The sequence below is a fragment of the Gymnogyps californianus genome, chromosome 8 (genome assembly GCF_018139145.2).
Source record: "Gymnogyps californianus isolate 813 chromosome 8, ASM1813914v2, whole genome shotgun sequence".
NCBI classification, from domain to species: Eukaryota; Metazoa; Chordata; class Aves; order Accipitriformes; family Cathartidae; genus Gymnogyps; species Gymnogyps californianus.
Genome location: NC_059478.1, coordinates 1030934 through 1053106, shown reverse-complemented (window position 1 = coordinate 1053106; position 22173 = coordinate 1030934). Strand labels below are relative to the sequence as shown.

Below are 22173 nucleotides of genomic sequence, written 5' to 3'. Positions count from 1 at the left end.
TTCAGAACTGTTACCATGCTTCCAGATACAAGGAGGACTCATTTGCAAAGTCCACTATCTTCATCTTGCAAAGCACCCAAATCAGACTCACGTCACCCGAATGCCTGGAAGAAGGGCCTATCATTTCATTGTAGTATGTCAGTCATCTGTAATGTCCTCATCACCAGGTCTATTGGTTTCCTGAGTAGCCTTTACGTCTATATGTAGGAACAGCATTAAAGTAAATGCCTTTAAAGTGGGATCCACTGATATTTTCATCCTGCTACATTTTCATCCTCCTACACTTATTCCACAGTGGTGCCCTAGGCTTCACAATAACTTCCAGTTCTGAAGCTCACTGCTGCACACTATTTTTTGTAAACCATTGAAGTGTTCAGCAGCTAATGCTCTTGTATATTACTCAGCAAGCTGGACCTTCATTGCATCACGCTGTATGCAAGCGAAAGAGAAAAGTATAAATGCAGAACAAAAGGAGAAAAAGTAATACTGTGTGTTGTCACTCATTTGAAGGAGAATCTTTGCTTTTTGGAACCACTAATTGAAAGCTGATAAAGAATTTAGAAATACATTTCATAGAGTCAGAAAATAATTTAGGCTGGAAGGGACTTCTGGCAGTCATCCAGTCCAATTCCCTGCCCAAAGCAAGTCTAATTAAATGAGATGCCCAGGGACTTGTCCAGTAGAGCCTTCTCTCACCTTCAAGGATGGAGTTCCCTTGTAGGAGTCCTCTCTTGCCTTTCCCCTAAAGCTGTTCTGGTCAGTGCTGGCTGGGCTGTGTAAATTTGCAATTTTGCTAATGCAAACGGGATGTGTGTTGTCCTAAAAGAGTGGAGGAAAATTCCTCACCTCCTAGTGATGGCCCAGCCCAACACAGCATCCCCATTAGTGCACAAAATTTAACAAAAATGAGCAGCCACAACTCTCCTTTCTCTGCAGATCTGACACTGCAGACAGTCAATGCAGAAGCAGAAAAAGTTACTCCTGCGCACAGGCACATAAGCTCACCCGTGAACCCACTACTCAATCCAGTGTCTGCTGTGCAAATGCTGGATTACATAGGGTCCTTCTATCATGCAGCTTGAAGCTGCTCATTATGGACATTTGGCTTATGTTACAAGAAGATAAAATTTCCATAAGAAATAGAAGCAGTGAGAAATGTCATTTTCCACATTATCTTGTAGCAGCAAGAAAAATAGAACTTCCCTAAGTTCTCGTTTCAGAATGCCCTCGAGGAGTATATTTCTGTGTTTGTGAATAAAGACTTGGGAACGTATCACAAACAACCATGTGCAAGAGTTCCCTTTATGGTCAAAAAGGGATATTCATGAAAGCCAAATGGTCACAGAGGCACACAAATCTTACCACAGGATCATTCATTTGCCAGGCTTTCGTTTATGTCCATGAATACAGATGACTGGAGATTCATTAAATAAAAGTACTATGCACACTCAGTTTGGTCTTCTGCTTTTAAGGAGCTACATAAGTGACAAAGCTTTCAGAATAAAACAACTTGTAATTAAAGGGAAAGTATGAATACATTATTGAAAGAAAAAAATCTAATTACATGTTAATAAAGTGTGGACAAGCATCTCTGGGAATCCCTATTCAGTCTAGCCAAAAAATGAGAACTAACACATACAGGAAAGTTTAGGGTTATTAGCTACCTCATGAAAGCATTCTTAGAAATTACTAATTCCCTGTAATTATTTTAATTGAACCAATTTTTCGAAGTATTCAGCACCCATCCAATGACAATGGAAGGCAGCAGGTGTGCCTGAAATCATGCCTAAAAATTGAGGCTAGAGACCTAAATCAAAACCCATCAAAGTTAATACAAAAACTCCCTGTGACTTCATTAAACATTGACAGAGCCCAGAAGTCAAGACTGTCTCCCTGTGAGTGGAAAATTCTTGCAAGCATGTGGCAGCTACTGCATTTTAGGGCCTTCGTGAGGTGGTCTGAAGAAGGATGAGAAAAGAGTACCCTACCCTGGTTTCCCTGCAGCAAATCCTGAGGCTTTGGGGAGAATATTGAATGTTTAAGCTCCAATTTTCAAATGTCTTCAAAAGAACTACCCTTAAGTTTTAGTTTTTACTTAGGGCCATACTTCCTAAAAGGTGTCAAGTCTGTAGCTCCTTTGTGATCAGTGTGATGCTGACGCTTTGTACTTTTAAAGAGCAGCTATTCTTGTCTTAGACTGTTTTCCCCAAGTTGTTAGGTCCAATTTCAACTTGAAAATTAATTTCATCATATGACTGTTAGTGCTGAAAGTTTTGTTAGTTAATAATTAACAAATAGCTAATAATACTAAAATACATTTTTTACCATTGGATAATCCTTGCATTACGATACCTGCTGCAGTCAAATCTTTAATTATTATGCTTTATATTTTAAGAAACCTTTTCTTTCTCTTATGCAGTTAGTTTTTCTGTTCAGATGTGCTATATGCTGTATACACAAGAAAATATACGGTCATTTATAAAAAGCGTACTTTTTGCATGAAAGAAATATACTGAGTAATTAAAAGAAATTCTGAGAATTTTATTCCAAATTGCAGGTCAACACATGTAATTTGTTCTTAAAATTCTATTGGTAATGGATTTGCTGTAGAAGCACTAGCTCCCAAAATAATGATAGGAATTAGTTCTTTATTATTTTAAATAACTACAGCAAGACAGAAATTCACCTTGTTTCTAGAATGGTCTTTTCCAAAAGGGAGCTACTGTGAGCCATTTCAGTTGTTATAGATCTCAGATATCAGCCAAAAGAGAATAGGAAGGCTGTCATTTCCTTAATATATGGTCAGAATTCAGTTATGAAATGTATTAAAGAGAACCATTCCTCAGGTGAATAAAGGATTTTGACAAGACTGTCCTGCTGGAAGGATACTCAATCACCAGAATTATCTTTAATATAATCACCCACCAAGGGATAAAACTGCATTTCTAAAATGTCAGTTCATTTTGTAATGCCTAGATGGGTAATCGCAGGTACTAATTATCTTTCATTCGGAACAATTTATGCTCTTTCTTCAACATTAGGCCTCTTCACTGGATTTCTTCAATCCATTTGGTAACTGGATCCCAATTATACGTCAGGCTACCCTTTCCAAATTAGTCTGTGGGGATTTAGAGATGCAGATTCCATTAAGTTAATAGGAATCACATGGCAAAACCTCATCATCCCATTTTGAAAGTTTAGTCCCACTGGTTAAGTGGAGACTAGTTCTAAAAAGGGTAGAGTGACAATATAGGGACTTCCCAGCAGCCAAAGTGGTTTAAAAGTCTCATAGCTGAAAAGATTTGTTGGAAATAATTGTTACTGGGTTTCTTGCTTCATCTGTGCAGTACTGTAATGGACCCAGATACTTGTGCTGTCTGTTATTATGTAAATTGTTCTAAGGGCCTCTTACAGATAAAATGTCGCTCTCCTTAAAGACCTCTTAGTGAGGAGAAACATTCCCAAAAGGCCAGAAGCACGCACACCAGGAACTCAAGTAAAGTACCTCAATCTTAGCAGTGGGATTTCTTATTTTTTTGTCTGTAAAATTGTTTACACGGCACCAATAAAGCAAAGTTTAACATCAGCAGAAGAAGGAGCCATAAGGCTTGCAGACAAAACCTGTTCCCATGCTTTCAAGTCCAGCCCAGGGAGAGTTGCTCAGCCCAGCTGCTCTAAGAAGGAGCACCACAGTTTTACAGAGAAATCAGTTGTGACCAACACTTTTAGTTCAGTCACACTGAACTTATGCACCGTATTTCCAAGTGTTAACCCTACCTCCCAAGGTAGCTGATAGTAGGAAATGTGTCCCATATTTCTTGATAAGATTTTCTGTGATCTGTTGAAGGGTCGGGCGGCGTCCGAGTAGCCTTATGTTACGGAAGAATTCAGGGGCAAGTGGCAGTGGGGAGCCAAGGAAATTTCTTCTTTCAACAGCAAGATTGTTTACTTTCCAGCGGCCAAACTCTCTGCAAAACAAAGCAATTCTCATTCAGAAATATGTCATTCAGACAAATGTTCTTCATTTGCAAACTACTCTGCTCTGTTAACTAGCTGGGGGCGACTAGCTGGGTATTACAACAGGCCTTGACAGTGATACTCGGTCATGTGTTATAGGCATAGGACAAGCAACGAGTGTTATTTATTAGAAGTGGAGGCAATACTCCATAACAAAATCATTGTTCGGAAAAAAATAAATAAAAAATAAGCCATTTAGGATGCTGCTGTTCCTATTGATTATGTTTAGCCTCTGATGTGAATACAGCCCTAGCACAACCAGATTTGCTAGAAACTGAAACTAAATTAGTAATTTCCCCAAATTGGCACCAAATGCAACAAGTGTTTTCATTAGCACAAGGCAAATTTTAAAAACATTTCAAGAAACAGGCCATGTTCTTTGCTTTTTGATGATAAGCCACTTAGGTATATAGCTGGCTAATTTGAACAATTTAGAGAAACACTGTCACACCACATTTAACCTTACTATATTTCCAGTTTTCTGTACTTTTGGCCTCCATTTTGATGAAATATGCAGACAGTAGGACCAATTCCTAAAAACAGATGACTTTTCAATTGTAGGAGGGGTATAAATGAATTCAAAGACTTGTCCCCTTCACCTTTCCAAAATAAATCAATGATAGCAGGGAAAACAAACAAGTCAATTACACAGCAAAACCCACATCTTTTATTCATTTACTTACCAATTAAGATACCAGATAGAGTTATTAGTCAAAGGACTCATTGTCCTCAATATCTAGCCAAGATACACAAGCATTTGCAGTAACTTTGCTTTTGCAAGGTACACCAATAGCTGTTTTGGTAACAGACTCTGAGTACTGAGAGAATTAAGTCCAAGGCAACCTGTGGACTGTCATTTAGCTACCACTTTGTTGAGTCATTCATATAGCTATGTCAATTAAGATTTCCCTTAGATAAGATCATAGAAAAGCAAAAAGATTAGAGAGCTTGAAAGATCCTACTGAAGGTCCCAGCCAAATATGGTACAACATTCTTTTACAAAATTAACACGGAAGGCGAAAATCAAGGATGCAGCAAGCAAGTAACATTTGAGGGATATCTGAAACAAAGCAGTTGACCGCAGTTGAATGACTAGGATGAACTATGTAATACATAATCAATACTAATATTTTTTAGTACTTTTAAGTCCACCCAAATAAATATATTCTTGTATAGCCCTTCTAATTTCCGGCATCCTCCTGTTTCTCTTGCAGATCCAAACAGTCTCATTCCCAGTCTAGCTTAAATTTACATGCTTAATAGGTGACAGTTTGGTGCAGCTCCTATGAACTGCCTTTCCTCTCAGGCACATTCTTGCAGATGCCATTTTTTATTAAAAAAAAAAAAAAATCAGAAAAATTATAGTAGAAAGAGCTTTACGTAACTTACCTGAAGTTTAATGTAATTTACCAGTCAAAAGCATGAAACTAAACAGATCCCCACAGTTTCTTAAAGACTCTGCACATCACCAGTGTGCCTAAATTAGTATTTGGAAATCACTGTTTGATAGGTGTGGAGTTTTTTCAACTTAGTTGTCAGGTTTTAAAGTTTTCTCTCACAAATTTACTTTCCTTTTAAGAAACTATAAAACCAATAACCTCTTTTTTCAGCTTTTACGGAACTACTGCATATTAGTAGAAAGACATGAGAAAAATTACACACAAACATTTTTTGTCTCTAAAATGAAAAAAATATTCATTGGGCATACAGACCACATTAATGCGAGCATTAAAAACAGTGAATTACCCTGCACTGTAAATGGACTTTTCAAGTGAAAGAAAAAAGAAATAAGAAAAACAGTTTTTAATTTAAATTCTGTGCTTTCTGGGCATATTGGAGTGGGTTTTTTTCATTTGAATATATCAGAAAATATAGGTCAAATGTAGTTCCTGAACAGACCATCAAGACAGAATTGCTTTGACGGCAAGAAAAGAATACAAACTTTATAATGTAAAATATTCATTTTATACCTTGATGAAACCTTTTCTTCTAAACTTTTTATCTGACTAATTGTCTGTATCAAAGCTGAGGTTCAGACACAAGAATAACAGGAAAGTTGTAACATTTATAAAAGCTAATTTGCTGTTACCCTTCATTCAGTTTTCATTGTCAGTTTTTAAGGACAGAGAAGCCCACCCTAATCCCCTCATCTGCCCCCTTTTTAATGCAGTCAATGGAATATCACCAAATGCCTCTTGCTGCCTATGTCAGCAACCTTGTGACTGAAGAAGAAACCGTCTCCCAGAAAAACATCTCATCCTGACTTAAAAGCTGATGCTGAAGATTTCTCAGAATTTCTCAACAATCTGTTGTAGTATTTAACTACAGAGAATGCATTTTATTTTCAATTTGAACATTGCCAATTTCAGTTTCCAATTTTTGGAGCTTTTAATGCATGTCAGGCAGATGAAAAGTTTTTCTAAATATTAGGTACATTCTGTGTAACTAATTACAGCTCTTGTCTGAATCTCCTCTTAACCTTGGGCTAAGTTGATTGCCTTCTTTTGTGTTTCTTTGTGAATTGTGGTTTTAGACGATACGTCTTACAGCTCTTCTCCAAAAGTGGCAAATGATTTCTTGGAAGAGTAAAACTAGAAACGATGGCCTCATCCATACCAAATTCAGAAGTATTTCCAAGGTGAGGTCCACCTGTTCTACCACAAGTCCTTTATTTACTGAATCTAGGGACTGAGTTATTCTAGCACTAGGAGAAATTTGTTTGGCTTAGTTAAGCAAACGAGTTCCTTCCACAGTTTTTGTTATGGAAAGATTGTTTTGCTGTATCTTATGCTATTTCAGAGAGAGGAAGTAGGCTAATGCTTTTGTAAAGGTTTTGGTATTCTTTTTTGATTCAGAGCACATCAATGGAAGCAATTATTAGTACAGCAAATAATCATCCTTTGAAATTCACTGCTGAGGAAACTGAGGGAGTAGAATATGGAAGCTGGATTTTTTTAAAAAATATGACAGTTTTATAACTCTGCCACAGACTGAGCCGAAGCTTTTAGAGAATTTATAAACCAGCCTTCGTATTTTCCTGAAGTCTTTCTTAAAAGAAGTGTTTTGGAATATGGAGAGATGAAGACCTAAACCCTCTGGGAGAGACAAGAGAAAGCTTCATCTCTGAAGATAAAAGAGGGACACGGGACACCAAAAGTGAGCTGCCTGGCTGCAGGAGCAGTGATACCTAGGGGTGAACAAGCAAGAAGTGACTAGCAGCTTCTCCAACAGGAAACCTGAGGAAAGATTTCAGACTTCAGAAATAACTGAGTTTAGGAGAGCAAAGTGTAGGAGCAGGGAAACCTGGGCTGGAGTTCAGGGTGGGGGCTTCACGCTACATTATTTCTAGCATGTTGAGTGAGGAGGCTTTCACAAACACTTTCTGGGTATGTGAGAGTCACTAGTAACTGCTATCCTAAAATTAGACTTAATTTCTCTTTTCAGAAATTTCACTGTAAGTAAAATCATATCCTTATCTTCCTTTTATATGACTGATATAAATATGTATATTTATATACCTATATCTATAAGTTCCCTTTCTTCTCTTGATTTCACCTTGGAAGCAGCGATATATTCTCTCCTATTTCCTTCTCCCCTCTCTTATTACACAGTAAAGCTCAGACTTTATTTACCTGTTTGCCTTGCAGTCATTCTCTCTAACACAAACTCTCCAGCCTTCAAACGATTTTTGTACCAAATGTGCATTATTCTCCTTTGGAAATCATGTTCCTGTCCACTGCCAAAGGCAGACTAGCAGGCCTGACAGAGTTAATGATCTTCTTCTTAGTAGAGAAAATACTGCCTTCCAAAGTCACTGGAGTACCATTCATCAGAAGAACACCTCCCACAGAATAGCATAGCATCAGTGCTGGCTTCTGGTCAAGAAAACCAATTATACACTGAATACAAACACTTAGAGGTATTAGAAGCTTATTCTTTCCTCCTCTTCCTCTTCTTCTACTGTGTAAGAGCCAAGACTAGCAGCTGTCATGGCACTATCAAGAAGCTAAGATTTAATAGCAGGTGGTACCTCCTGTGCTGCCCATCTATTTCCAGCCCGAACAATATGTTAACCATTGGATAGAGTTCTTTAATGCTCAGAGCAAAGCCTGTTGTTGAGAAGGATGATGGCTTTGAGTTCCTGGGCTTGTACAAGAGAGAGGAAATAAGTCAGTCTGGCTCCTAGGATGAAGCCTATAATGGAACTGCATTATTATCATAAGTAGTGCCAGAGGCCATGGGCAGCATTCTCTCCATCTTCCTACATATCAGAACCATGGATTTGTATGTCCTACCAAAAATCTGTTTCCTGGCTGGTTGGCTAACACACACGCAAGAGCCCTGAAGCCCAGTAGTGCCAATTCTGACCAGCTGTACTGCATGCATGCAACAGCCTCTGTCTGCTGAATGGGGTCTCCTGCCATTTGTTCTACTTAGAGAACGTTAGGTTGAAGAATGATCAGTCAGGGAGTCAGTGTGGGGTAAAAACAAGCACAATTTAAAAGACAGTTTTTATTTCAACACTATTTCTTTTATTATTTCCTACTATTTCTTATTTGTGTTGCTATGCTGTAACATTCAGGGTGATGTTTAATCTAAGAATAATGTTCTGACATGAAACACCCCTTAGTAGAGTATTGTACAAGTGGTGGACGTATGTTCATCTTGAAAGAAGCTTAAATTGCAAGTGGATCCAAAAGTAATTCTAGAACAGCAGGCCAACAAAGGCTCTCAAAGTCTCTTTTGAATTTCAAGCCATAGCTTTTTTTTCAAATGGGTATATAAATTATACATTTTCTTCTACTGCTGCATTCATTTCAATACATTTTAAATCATGTGATATGGGGAGATATAGGGAAAGCTCTATATAAAACATCTAGTTGAAGGAAATAAAAAAAATGCCATTATACTCTAAAATTGTAGTGTGTAGAAGATTTGAAATGGGAACTTAATCTCTGCTATTGCAGATGATTAAGTCAGAGCCTACAAAGAGATTGACAGTGTGTCTGATGGATTCTTCTTAAACACAACAGTCTCTCCTAAGGTCAACTGTACAGGCCTCATCATAACTTACGTGTTTTATAAAACAATATTAGTACTAGTAAGCATAAATGTTAATGAATAATATTGTGGTATAGTTTGGAAAGCACTCTTGGAAAACGATCTTCACATCATTTTTAATACTAAAGAACTCTTCTGTGTTCTTTTCTCTTAATATCTTCTAAACGAGACAGCTCCACTCTTGGATGATGAGAAGGCGACTGCTTCAAATGGGCTGGAATGACAGTGGGATTCTGAAGCCAATATTTCCCATGCAGCTGCAAGTTAATCAGTTGGCAGAACAGCTCAATGGAAGAATATATGGTGTTTTTCTCCGCCTACCTTCTTTAAAAGCCTGAGGATTTCTTAATGCCTGAGGCTACAGATTGAATAAGGCCAAGATGTTATAAAATGAAACCACTACCATATTAAACTTCAGAAGAAAAAGGGTAACGAAACATTATCATGCTCATGATTTGCATCGTGCACTGATCTGTGACTGGGGCTCATGTAGGCTGCCAGCTGCACAGACACAAACCAAAGACAAGCTCAACTGCCTGGCTCTGATAGGGGTCATAACACTATCAACCACATTGCCTCTGTCCCGTTCAATGCAAAAGCTATGTACAGCTATAGCTGTTGGGGGAAATTGTACACAGGCTATTTCCTCTATAGGAGACAGGCTCAGAGTGGATTGTACATACACCACTTGGCTCCAACTACACCACGTTCCTACAGATTTTATAAAAAAGGATCCCATAGCAGCAATACCCTAATAACCTTGCAGCTACCTACTAGCAGTTCTACAACAGTAACACGTAAGTACGGAAAATATTTGTTAGCAGAAAAAAATGAAAAAATTTGCTTTTAAAGAGAAGATTCACCCAGATGTGGATAGAACCAGAATCACGTAATAACCAAGGCTGTGTTATTAACAGACTGTCAGGTGAAAAAATTCTCCTTACCAGCACAAGTCATAGAACTTTCAATGTTTATTCAAATCAGTTAAGTGATGGAGAATCTGCCACAACTTTTACTAAATGTTTGTTACAGTTGATTTTTACTGTTCAAGGTGAAGAAGAAGGGAATTAGTTATATCTTGACTGAGCAGCCTTCTGAAAATATCTACCTTTGTATAGAAACATGGTAATAGGACAAACACTGCAATATGGGCAAAGTAAACATAACAGCTTCCCTTGATGGGAAGAAGTAGTATAGTGTGTGTGTATATTTATTTATATTAAAAAAAGTATATAGAAGTATATCTCATATATATCTAAAGCCTGATAGTATAGAATACATCTTATCTATGTCTCTTAAAATTGTCAATTATCCAGACATTGTGATTAAAAAGAAAAAAATTCAAGACATAATAAGCTCCTTTTAAACATATTTCCCATTGTTGAAATGGAAAGTATTTCTTCATTAACCATATCCTCGTAACTGTCTGGCATTTTCCCAAAGACAAAACAGAAATGTTTGCTGAACACATACATATTTTCCATATTATTGCTTTTATTTATACTGTTTTTCACCTTATAATGAATAAGCACTATCATTAGGATTTCTTTTTATCTTAATATACTATTCCTTTGAAACATCCTAGTAATATTTTTGCCTTTCTATGCCTTTTTCATCTTATCATTTTCCTAGCCCTTGAAATTCTACTTCCAGAACTAGAATTCATTAGTATCAGCTTCACAATCTTCTCGCATTATGCATATGAAATATGTAGACATCTATGAACAACTTTTAATAAAAAGTATACACTTTTTAGAATGTACTCAGATGTATTTCTTTTTTATGACTACTCATAGTCAGATTATTTTCCCAGCTACTGTGACATAAATTATTTGAAACATCTCACCTGTCATGAACATCAAAAGGTTTACTACACAAGAGGAAGAAAGATGGCTTTCCTTTTGTCCACGACTGATAGACATTTAGCCTCTGTAACATATGTACCAAAAAATTCCTCCTCTAATGAAATCTGAGAGGGAATTATTTCTGCATGTTGTCTTGTGGCTTTGTGTTTGCCTCTTACCTATAGTTTGTGATATACTTCCAAACACACTTGTGAACATTCATTGAGTCTCACTGTTCACATATTTAGCTGTACCTATATTCATGCAAAGGTATTTGCACAAAACTAATATCTCTTTGTGACTTAATCTTATTTACCTTCTGCCTCAGAAGAAGCTCAATCACCCAAGCAGTAATAACACGAAGAAATGCACTTACTAGGAATATGTTGCAAATTACACAAAAGATAAACAGCAAAAACAGCCAGAGTACAAACACTTCTGAACTGAAACACGTTTGTATGAACTGTCCGTTTAATACTGAGGAACTGGTGAATTAGCTTGTAAAATTGCGCCAGTTTGCACAGGCTTTTAAGACAAGGATTAAATTCCTAGCAAATAATTCATTAGCTCTACATATGATAATAATTAGTCACAGAGCAGAGAGGAAAGGGAGAATTCCTAGTAAAACCTACCCTTGCCTCTACTATATCTGAAATGGAGAATGACTGGACACTTGGGAGGTGTTTCTTACAGTTTGAGTAAGCAGGACATATATTTTGTAGCTTTTTTATATTTCTGGGGTTCGATTATTTAGATGTGCTCTGGCCAGTAGGTGTTCTTTCCTGTGTTAATGACAATAACGATATGGATTTACAGCCTGCTAGGTAAGATGGTGGCATTTTTGGAGTCACAAGTAGTTGTCCATCCACTTAATTACGAAAAGTCCAGGTCACTATTCATTAACACTGGTTTATATATTTGTTCTTCCCTGCAAGAAGTACTGGTTAGTCTCATGTTAGTCTCATGTCCTAGAGGGATAAGAAGACTGTTCATTCCCCCCTTGACAGTATCAAGAGAGTTTCTGACACCTTGTACCTGCATCGCTCAGACTAATCCAGCCCTTCTATGGTCTTGGCAAGCTCAAAACATCCTTTTTCCCCAGTTCACAACTGTCCATAGAAATCATTTATTACCTAGGCATCAGGTTTTATAAAATGGTGCATTTGCTTAGATTTGCAGAAGACTAATGAAATCCAAAAAATTCCTCTGACTCGAAGATTCTTGCATTTCTTTCAATTTATTTTCAACCACTATGAAAGCCGATGTTATCTAAAATTCCATGTGATGAAAAGGTATGGATTTAAATTTTGTAAATGTGGTATAAAAAGTGTTTCCTATGTTTTCCACAATGCACTTATTACCTTCACTCTGTTTCCCAGAACATTTTTGGAGAAGCAGGTATCTTACCTATAGCTAAAACAGTAGTTAACCTTTAAAATAGAGAAGTCTGCCTTGGAGAAGAGTTTTTTGACACAAAAAGGAAAAGAGTTATGAGAAAGAGAAGCAGAAAGGTATATGTAGAGTCTTTTTGTCTAACCTTAAGAGCCAATAGATATCATGGTCCTGTTCCTGTAGTTGATTGTACATGAACAAATCCTAATGACTCTGGAATTTTATAAGAAGGTGAAACTCAGAAGTCTCTAGAGCTCTCGCTGAGGAGGGGCTTTATGGATTTGACACTACCTGTTACTTCTTCAAAGTCAACAAGAAAATTGGATTCTTCTTCCTTCTCTTCTTGTCCTGACTAAAATGAAAAGAATGGAACCAGATTTCTTGTAGAGATAAGGAAGCAAGCTGAATATGTGGAAGTGTTTTAGTGCATGAATCAACACACAAAAATACAGTTTGTGAAGACTGAATCAGCATAAAGATCTGTTGGAGAAAATAAAACATAACAGAGGATTCATTGATTCAGTCTTGGTGGATACTCCCAGATGAGTCACAGGGGAAGCACAAACTGCTAAAATTCTTTATCATTATGTGCTACAGCTCATAGTCTCAAAGTCTTTGAAATGTCTTTTATTACTATTTTTATAATTTCTGTTTCAGAACTACAAATTGATCTGTTGTACTAGGCAGTAAAAAGTCATACAGACCAAACCAAACTGTGATAAATAATTTAAAATTCAAAGGTAGTGCTTCTTATTCACACTATTTCTCATTTGGAAAACTGAAGCATAGTATGGCTAAGGGTACAGAGTACTGTGAGCAGGCATGACCTCCTTCTGTCCCATACTCAGAGCAGACCAAAAAGCTTTATGACCTGGCTAGCGTGGCAGAGAATGTGAGCTCTTAAACCCTTTGAAAACTGTTTGTTTGTTTGTTTCTGAGATGTTACTGATGCTCTGTATTGGCTTAGGCTTGGTGCCAGGGAGACACCAAATTCCCCTCTACTCAAACCAAAGGCTGATGTTGCTCCTGCCTGCCTGGTACTAGGAAAAGGTACCTTAAATGACTGGCCTCAAACAAAATATATATTGTCAATATATTCTCAAATATGTTCTCAGACAAATACCGATCCAAAGCCTTATCTATGAAGCTATACATAATGTCTAGAATTGTTCCTTTTCCAGTAAGAATGTTGTATAAACTAAAATAATCTATAGTGTAGATTATTTGGCTCATTTTCTGTACAATTTATAAGTTTATCCTTCCAAATAAGAGACTTTTTGCCTCCAATTTTCTTCTACACCACTCTTGTGGAGTGCATGCCAGTATTATTTACAGCACTGATAGATGACAATTACTTAACCTGCACTTGAATTTATGAAGACAGTTGTTTCTACCAGCACTCTGGGATGAGTCTGGTTTTACACGAGTGTTAAACTCACAGACATATGCCTAAACACTGTTTCGATATTGTGAAATATAACAACTACACTATTGCTGTTTGTAGCAATTCAAATTGTTGAAAGCCATAGAATATAATCCACAGTATTTTCTGAAAATACTTTGGTGTGTTGTTTTTTTATTGCTTAGGTCTTGGGGGAATGGGCTGCTGATCTTCTTTGCATCTAAATGTTATCCTCATATCTAAATGTTGTTTCACTGGCAGCAGGAAATGCTCAGATCTCTACCTGCACACAAAAAATAAAGCCAGGGATTCTTATTCAGCATATAAAAATGTTTCAGTTTTATTTTCTACCACAAAAAAGGATGCTTCTATTTTAGCACAACTATTTATTTTAATTCCAAAATCAATTCGGAGCTTTGGTTTATTAAAAATGGTCCTGGTGTTATTCTTTTTTTCCAGTGGTATAAATTGCAAACATCTCTAAAGAACCAGTGGAATTACAACAGTGAGCTGAACAGAGAATCAGGGCAATAAACTTGTCAATATAGTTCCAGATTATAAGCACAGAGCTTTCTAATGCTCTTAACTAAATAAAAGTGTTGAATGGGAGTTGAGTTACTAATTTCTGCAACAGAAACAGTTAAGCGTTAAATGTATTCTCTGAAAGAATAAGCCTATATACCTGTTACGTTTCATTTTATTTCAGTCCGTCGTGAATGACATGGATGTAGAGATTATGCAAGGTGGGGAAACAAACTTGGAAACAAAACTTTCAGGACTCCAGGACTTGTGTAAAACTGGCTAGGTCAGCTTCTGATACACCTTATAATACATATGTTGGAGACTTTGTATGCAACTAGATCTATTCTGAAGCTCAGACTACATTAAAAAATGCTGAATAAGACACTTAATCCCTCTACAGAGTCCAAATATGAGCTTTTTAAAGAAGCTTCAGATGGAATGAAGTTCTATTTTGAATTTTACTATTGTAAAATATATGTATTGAGAATGCATTATTACAAAATTTCTGTTCGTCTGCATCCATTTCATTATCCCTCACAGCACCTCTGTAGAACAGGTCTGAGAGAGAAAAATAAAAGTCATTGTGGAAATTTTCAAGTGGGATATAAGCACCAGTGGGAGATAAAATGTTATTTATAATGTCATATAATTATCATATACACCATAAATTTTATTTATAGTACCATCAATACTGACACAGATTGGGAAGGAGTGAAACTTTATGCACCTGACAGAGGCTGGAACAAGAACTGCAGAAAAGGGACATATTTTACAAACAACCAAGAGAAGCAATACATGGCATATCCTCACAGACATTTAGCTATGCTCAGAGCTACTCTGTCTTTATACTAACATGGCTGAGCAAAAGCCTGTCCTGTATCACCAGTATCTGTATTAACAGTGTCATCGTTGTGCTTGAGTTAACAGCATCATCATCAGAAATGGTGGCTTGTTAGTGTGAGGGAAGCTGTACTGCTGGTTCATGTCTGGTCAGCTTGCTGGGGTCAGAAGCCTTCCTTTCTGTTCTCTTTCATTTTATTCATGAAACAGGATTTTTAACATATTTGGGAGGCAGTGTAAGCTATGCAGGCCAGTTGCAATAAAGAAGAGATGCCATTATTGTACTAAAATTCGCAAAAAGATGATTATTTATCTTCTAGGTATATTTCAATTTGAGGTTGATTAGCCAATAATTTCAGATTATCAGCCACAGTATAGCAACTGTGCTTAGGACCCCGTTGTTCTGGCTGCTATTCTGCACCAAGCTTAAGATAATGAGGGCCTACATGAATGTTAGAGTATTTTCCTAGAAATGTTGCTTAGGAAGAAACAGAATGCAACATGGCTGTACAGATCCAGAAGTAGAGCCAGGATTAACCGGCTTTCCAAGCCATATGCCCAGCAGACATGACGGTATTTTTGTCCAACTTCTTTGTGTAAGGAGCAATGCTGGGCAATTACTGGGAATTCTGTTTTGGCCACAGTAAACTTAACCTTAGCTATTAATGTCTTGGCCAGAATTATTTCCATCCTATTGTAGAACATGCCAGCTTTGCAATGCTGCCATGAAAAAATACCAGTGCACCTCCGCAGTGTGTGCTGTTTCTCATAAATCAAGATTACATGTTAAATATAGTCCAGTATTTTATATATAATAAGAATAAGTTACACAAAATGAAAGAGGTGTGAGGATAAATGAAGTAATCTATATTGTAGTTATGAACAAGAGCAATGTATTACTACAAATCTGTTCAAATAGGGGCCTGTGACTGGTTACAAAATCTTGTTCCTCCGGATTGCCGGCTTGGGTACAGTTCAATATGATAACAAAGCAAGCATTTTTACCATCTGATTGTTGCCTAGTGGCCAGTGTGAAGGGAACTCCAACTCCAGTTCCTAGGGCAATGTATATATCTCACAAAAGTATTACAGGAGGAAGCTTATCAGCATATTCATAAATATTCCCACTGAAAACAATGCAGCAAATAGATAATACCAGGGTTTGCTCTTCCTGTCGCAGAAAATGTAAGCAGTGGAAAAAAAGACAGGATGGTCAAAAACCTTCTTTCACCAAGCTAAATGCTACCTTTATGTTGCTTGTGCATTGAGTTGGCTTGGTACAAGTCTGTTCTGTAACACATATTGCAGCATTAGCATGAAACTCACACAACCATCAACATCTGTATATACGTTCATCTTCTCTGAGTTAGACCTACTGTGGTGCAGACAGTAGTGATTCTCGACGTGTCTTAGGCAAGGTCAGAGCGAGTTACTGTATCATACGTGTGGAACAATTTGCTTCACCCTTGAACCTGGGACCAGCTGAAAGCGTGTCAAAGATGACAATAAATTAGGAGTAGAAAATGAGTAAATAGCCAAACAGCACAGAAACAGAAATCTCCCTTCCATGAGACTCCTTGCCTTACTTTTCTTGTAAGAAGTTATTCACACACAAACAAAGCTACAAAAACACAACCTCTCTATGTCCCCTACGCGTCAGTTACTTCTCTACCAGGTAGGAAGAGACAGAGGTAGACATTTCTCTTTTGATTTTCTGGCAAAAGTTCAAGCACTGTGTCATGAGATTAAAACAAATGCTCAGACAGATAAAACAGAATTATCCTCTTGATTACTCCTGCTTTTTGCTCATCTTAAACCTGACAGTTCTGCGTGGTTAAGATTTGAAAAAGTGGCTTCACCCCACTGAAACCCAGATAGGAAAAGTAGAAAAGCAGATTTCAAAAAGAAATGCATAGCTCCCACAAGAGCACTGGGTTTCCTCAGATATACTCCTGGAAGTTAGAAGAGATGTGTTACGCAGAGCCGGTATACTGTTGCCTCTTTGGGGACAATCTTGTCTTCATGAAGGCTCCTCACTGAGAAGTCATCTCCCTTGCTATGACTGAGCTGCAGCGAAGTACATGCTGACACAGAAATCTGGTGAGAATTCCAGCCTGCATTCATGGATCTTTTTTTCCAAGGAAGTTAAGGCACAGGGAAAATGCATGGATATCCTGGTCTGAAGGTGGATGAGACCAAAAAATGCCCTCGATATGAAGAATTAGGAAGAACTCTTGTATCCAACAACTCTGACATAGTCATGAATCCTTGCATCCTTTCAGGAGAAACTTGACCCAACAGCAGCTGCACAGATAGGAACAAACACTTTCTTCACCTCTTTAACCTAAATAAGATCACAAAATTCACTGCCAAATGGAGACTATTTAGATGATAATTGGGAAAACAGATGATTTCATTTCCTCTCTGATTTTTCCTTGAAACAGAAATAAGAAGAGTTGCAGCAATCCAAGCCTTTTTTTTTTTAAAAAAAATGCTTGATTTTCTTGTAACTGTTGTTCCTATGCGGTATTGCTGCATCATGTGAAAATTACCGCAATTACTGAAATTGAAGGAAGTTACAGGAAAAAATATCCTCCACATCTTTACATCCATGTCATACTAAAGTTAATTTACTGAACCAATGAAAAGTTAAAAGTATAAAAGGTGAAAGTACTTAAAATGGCTATAAATCAAATGCTTTTCACATACATAGTAATTCTTAATCTGTTTGTTCTCTCTCTAGTTAATAGTTTAGTATACTTTGGCTTCTGTGAGAAAAATATATATCATAAAACTTAGGAAACATGCAAATTTTGGTTTTGTAGTGGAACTTTTGTAGCACTCTGTATATATAAATGGCACTTTTACAACATAAATAAAGAGAAAAGATTTTTGCATGGAATAATTTAAGACCTAACTGCAGGCTTCCACAATCTTCTCCTTTGTCACGGAAGCTCTGCAGCCCCAGTAATCATCATGAAGTGCAAAAACTATGTGCTATGCATCAGCTAGGAGTCTTTCATGCCACAATTTGATCTATTAGTATCCATTAACAGCCCCAATAAATTATGAAGTTTTTGTGTATCTTTCCACAGGAAGACTGATTACAGTCGTTTGTCTGAACGTAGGAGTACGACCTAGATCCCTTTCAAAGGATATGTTGTTAGTGGTACATTATCAAGTTAGAAGCCTTTTATATGTGGGATAACCTACAGAAATTATGCTGAACATGGTCCTTTTAAAAATTTTTATTATTGAGTAGGATGATAGAAAGTATATTCATAAAATATGCAGATGATACTAAGCTGAGGGCTATGGCAAGTGCTTTTGAAGATTTATAATAACCAGAGAAATGGTTGAAAATCGAAAAGATGGAGTGTGATAAAAAGCAAGGTACCATGCTTAAAAAGAGAGAAAATACATAAAAAATAAATAATTAAGCAAGTAGAAATATGGTAAAATACAATAGATTAAAAAAAAAAATCTAAATCTGCTTGGACTTTCACTGCAAACTTGGCAAATTCTTACATAAAACAAGAATGAATTAGCTATGTCACTTTCCAGAATTCTGCTAAGATCTCAATGAGAATAGTGCCCCCAAAGAAAGATACAAAAAAAACCCAAAAAACCAAAACAGCCCTGTTTAAATCCTTTTTAAAACAAGAAGGAGGTAAAAAAGTAAAAGAAACTCCTTCTTAGGAAAGGTTGGACATTTTGTTTTTTCAAGAGAATACAAGCTTGTGGAGGACATGACAACAGGCTTCCAATATAAAATGTTATTCAGAAACAGGAGGTGAACAATTGCTCAACTAAGTAAAACAAGTTTTATTTGGGCAAAGAAGGATGAACAAGAGATCTGTCTCGGCCCTACATTTCTGCAAATCCAGTGCTGTAAATCCGAGTAAAACTATCGTGCTGACTAATGCTGTCACACAACTTGCTATATTCCCGTTCTGCTGACATCTGTCTACTATCTCTTATTTCCTACTTACATTGCAAGCATTTGCCAGCATTGCAAGCATTTTGTGGGCACCTTCAGTGTCTGTACGTACTCTAGTATAGGGGAGTCTTTGTCTGTTGGTGATTCCCAGTACACAAATTAACAATAGTAGCAGTTATTGTGCTATCCCTACACAATAGTTCCTGTAAAGAGTGTAGAAACATTATCACTGAAGGAAAATAAGGAACTGTCAGCAAAAGAATTGGGTTTCATTACATTTTATGCAGGGTAAGGATTTGCTACGAGTTGATGTGAGAATATGAAATAAAAGAAATTTTAAAGTACTAATTATAATTTTTATATTTCATAAAGGATTGATCATGTAATGGATGTTGCGGTATGCAGGGAGCATTATTCCAGAGTGTCAGAGCGGAGCTGTAGTCTAGGGCTATGCAGTCAAGAAAGTTGTTTTCACTGCAAATGTCAAATATGCAGTATTTACTAGCTGTTTCCATATTTCCGTAGATTTACTATACTTAGATAAAATGGTTTGTTTCAGTGATATTAAAAATATTTCAAGATTATTTTTTTATCAACTAACATTTTTTTGAGACTAATATTTTTCCAAACTTGATACATTTTGACTCAGAGACACCAGTAAGATGTCATTTTAATTACACAGAAGTTGTGTAATTAAAAGTAATATAATCTAATTTTTATCCTCATGGGGTTAAAAATAAGAAAAAGCATATATATGTATAATTTTTTTATTATTAAGTCTCTAGGCCTACTTTTAGGTAACTGAGTTATCATTTCATCTCACACCCAGGAAGAGGAGAGAAAAAAAGGAGAGAAAAAGTATATTCCTACAATAGCAACAGTCAGAAAGAAAAATTGCCACTAGTCTCTGAAACCATGAAATTGTTTCTTCTTTGAAGTCACAGAAAGAGGAGAAGTTGGTCCTGTCTATGACAGTAGGTATACATGCTGTCCTTCACACGTGGCCTTGCCCTTACAAAGTATTCAGTTATTTCTGTGTGATTTGAGGGAAACCTCACAATAGAACACTTAATTTGCATGAAGTGTTTTTCTCCTTCGGCTCTTACTTGGGTTATGCTGTTGCATTCTTCTAGTACGTTTTTCAGTAATTGCTTGAAAGCATGACAATGTAAAATAGTAATTTTGTTTACATCACTGCTACAAACTACAGTGCTGTTTTGACAACTAATAGTGATTATACAAGTCATAAAAAATCCTACAAAAAGTTAAATTATTATAAAAACTTATAAGGATTATTTCAGGTGAATGCTCTGAGAATAGGTGACTCCTCAGAAGCTGATGTCCTCAGTGGGAAGGAAAACAGAAAGAAAGATGTCTCTTTCTGGAGGAGAATTATTTATTAGGAAACTATATTTCCAGACTTTCTGCAGAACAGCTGTGGGTCTTTAATAAACTACGGTTGCAGCGATATCCTGCCCTTTCAGTCCCACAGTCAGTAATTCAAATGCGCCTGTAACTCAGAGATGATAGCTGCCCTGACAGGTGGAGATAGAGTGACAAATAGCTCTTCCAGTTGAGACATTGACATAACTGAAATGTGCTGCCAGGGGAGAACAAAAGAGAGAGCACGGACACGCAGCAGCAAAACCCATGTGAATGGTACAGTCCTTCCACTGCTCTGCTTTTACTGGCACAGCACTTTTAGACTGTTCAGGTCGGCTGTGATAATTGTGATCCCCTAACGGGATTGCCGTCACACTGGAAACAGAGTGGATTGATCTTTCATTAAACATTTACAAAGCTTACAAGCTAGCTGTAGAAGATGAAATGTGAAAACATCGTAGATGTGCTAAAGTTTACAGGAACATCCTGCTTTAGATCTTTTATGACAATATCTTGAGAAAGTATAACTGAAATGCTATTTTAAGATTCTATTTATCTTAAATAATCCTAAGATTTTTTATCAAAATATTTTTCTACTGTATTTTTTCAGCCAACAACTGGGATGCAAATGGTTTTATACAGTGGACAAGAGCTGACATTGAAAACCAGATCTGTAAGAGATCTTATCTCATTTTCATGGGTGACCAATCATACTCTTTATGGGTTTTTATATCCTTGTACCTTTATGCAGTAGCAGAATAAATATTTTCATTTTTCTAGCAAATATTCTGGGATACAAAATACATGACTAATCAGTATGTACCTGACCTTATGATGTTCGGGAAGGGGATTTAGGGATTTTAAAAGCAAAATGTGTTTTAACTTGGTCATATAGCCATTGCAAGTTGCACTTCTTTAAACACAGAGAATAACCTCTTTGAGCTCCAGTTTTCCCATCTGGAAAATGATAGGTATTGAGACATTTATTCCTTACACATGGAAGTCATAATAGTTCTATTCGTAAAATATTATTCAAAGCAAAATTCTGTGCCACTCTGTAATCAGAATTGTCTACATAATTAATGCCTTTCCTCAATAGGAGAAGAGTAGGATTTTATAAGAAGCTGCTCAGGAAGAACATAAATGAAAACTAGGAATATTTGCAGAGGAACATATTCACCCACTCTTTTTTTCCTCTCGTTGTTCTCTAGAATTCCAGATAGTGAGATTTTACATCTCACTACCTCGAAGGCAAACTTGGGTTGCCAATATTTTTCTTCTCCTTTCGGCCAGTCACGGTCATTCTTTATTAGCTTGACAAATAGTGCATGGGTAGAAATTCTATACCTTTTACCCTAAATATACTGCAAAATACACTTTCATGTTATGGGGATGACAAAGTACAGAGTGACCCAAAGCTTCTGTCTAGGGACCAGCAAGAATAGAGCTAATACTTTTGCTCTGATTAGAAGACAACCCCGGCTGCATATAGAGCTAATCTGTTGAGGGAAACGTGGCTGAAACCAAGTGAGAGGAATTAGGAATTTCCCCAGGGCACTTAAAGAGGGTTATGCTTGGGGAAGGGCTGGTTTTAAATGACCATATGTTTTGGGGTGATGGGAATGACCTACAGGGTGAAGAAAGAAAAAGGATGCTTAGGAAGGGATTTTAAATGCCTCTTCCAACATCATATTCTTTCTGCAAAAAATAATTTTAAATGAGGATGGAGATACTCTTTGAACTTTGTAGAATAGTTAGTGGGAAGGTTATGT

General features: G+C 36.8%; 1 protein-coding gene across 2 annotated transcripts in view; it reads right to left on the bottom strand.

The window, feature by feature from the left end:
- The window catches only part of BRINP3 (BMP/retinoic acid inducible neural specific 3), a 207902-nt gene that overhangs the window by 96195 nt on the left and 89534 nt on the right, over positions 1 to 22173 (bottom strand). The window contains exon 2 of one of the 2 annotated variants that reach the window (XM_050901189.1): positions 3778 to 3968. The exons of the other annotated variant lie outside the window; for it this stretch is intronic. Coding sequence (XP_050757146.1) covers positions 3778 to 3968 — 191 coding nt within the window. The remainder of the gene's footprint in view (positions 1 to 3777; positions 3969 to 22173) is intronic. 2 annotated transcript variants of the gene reach the window in all.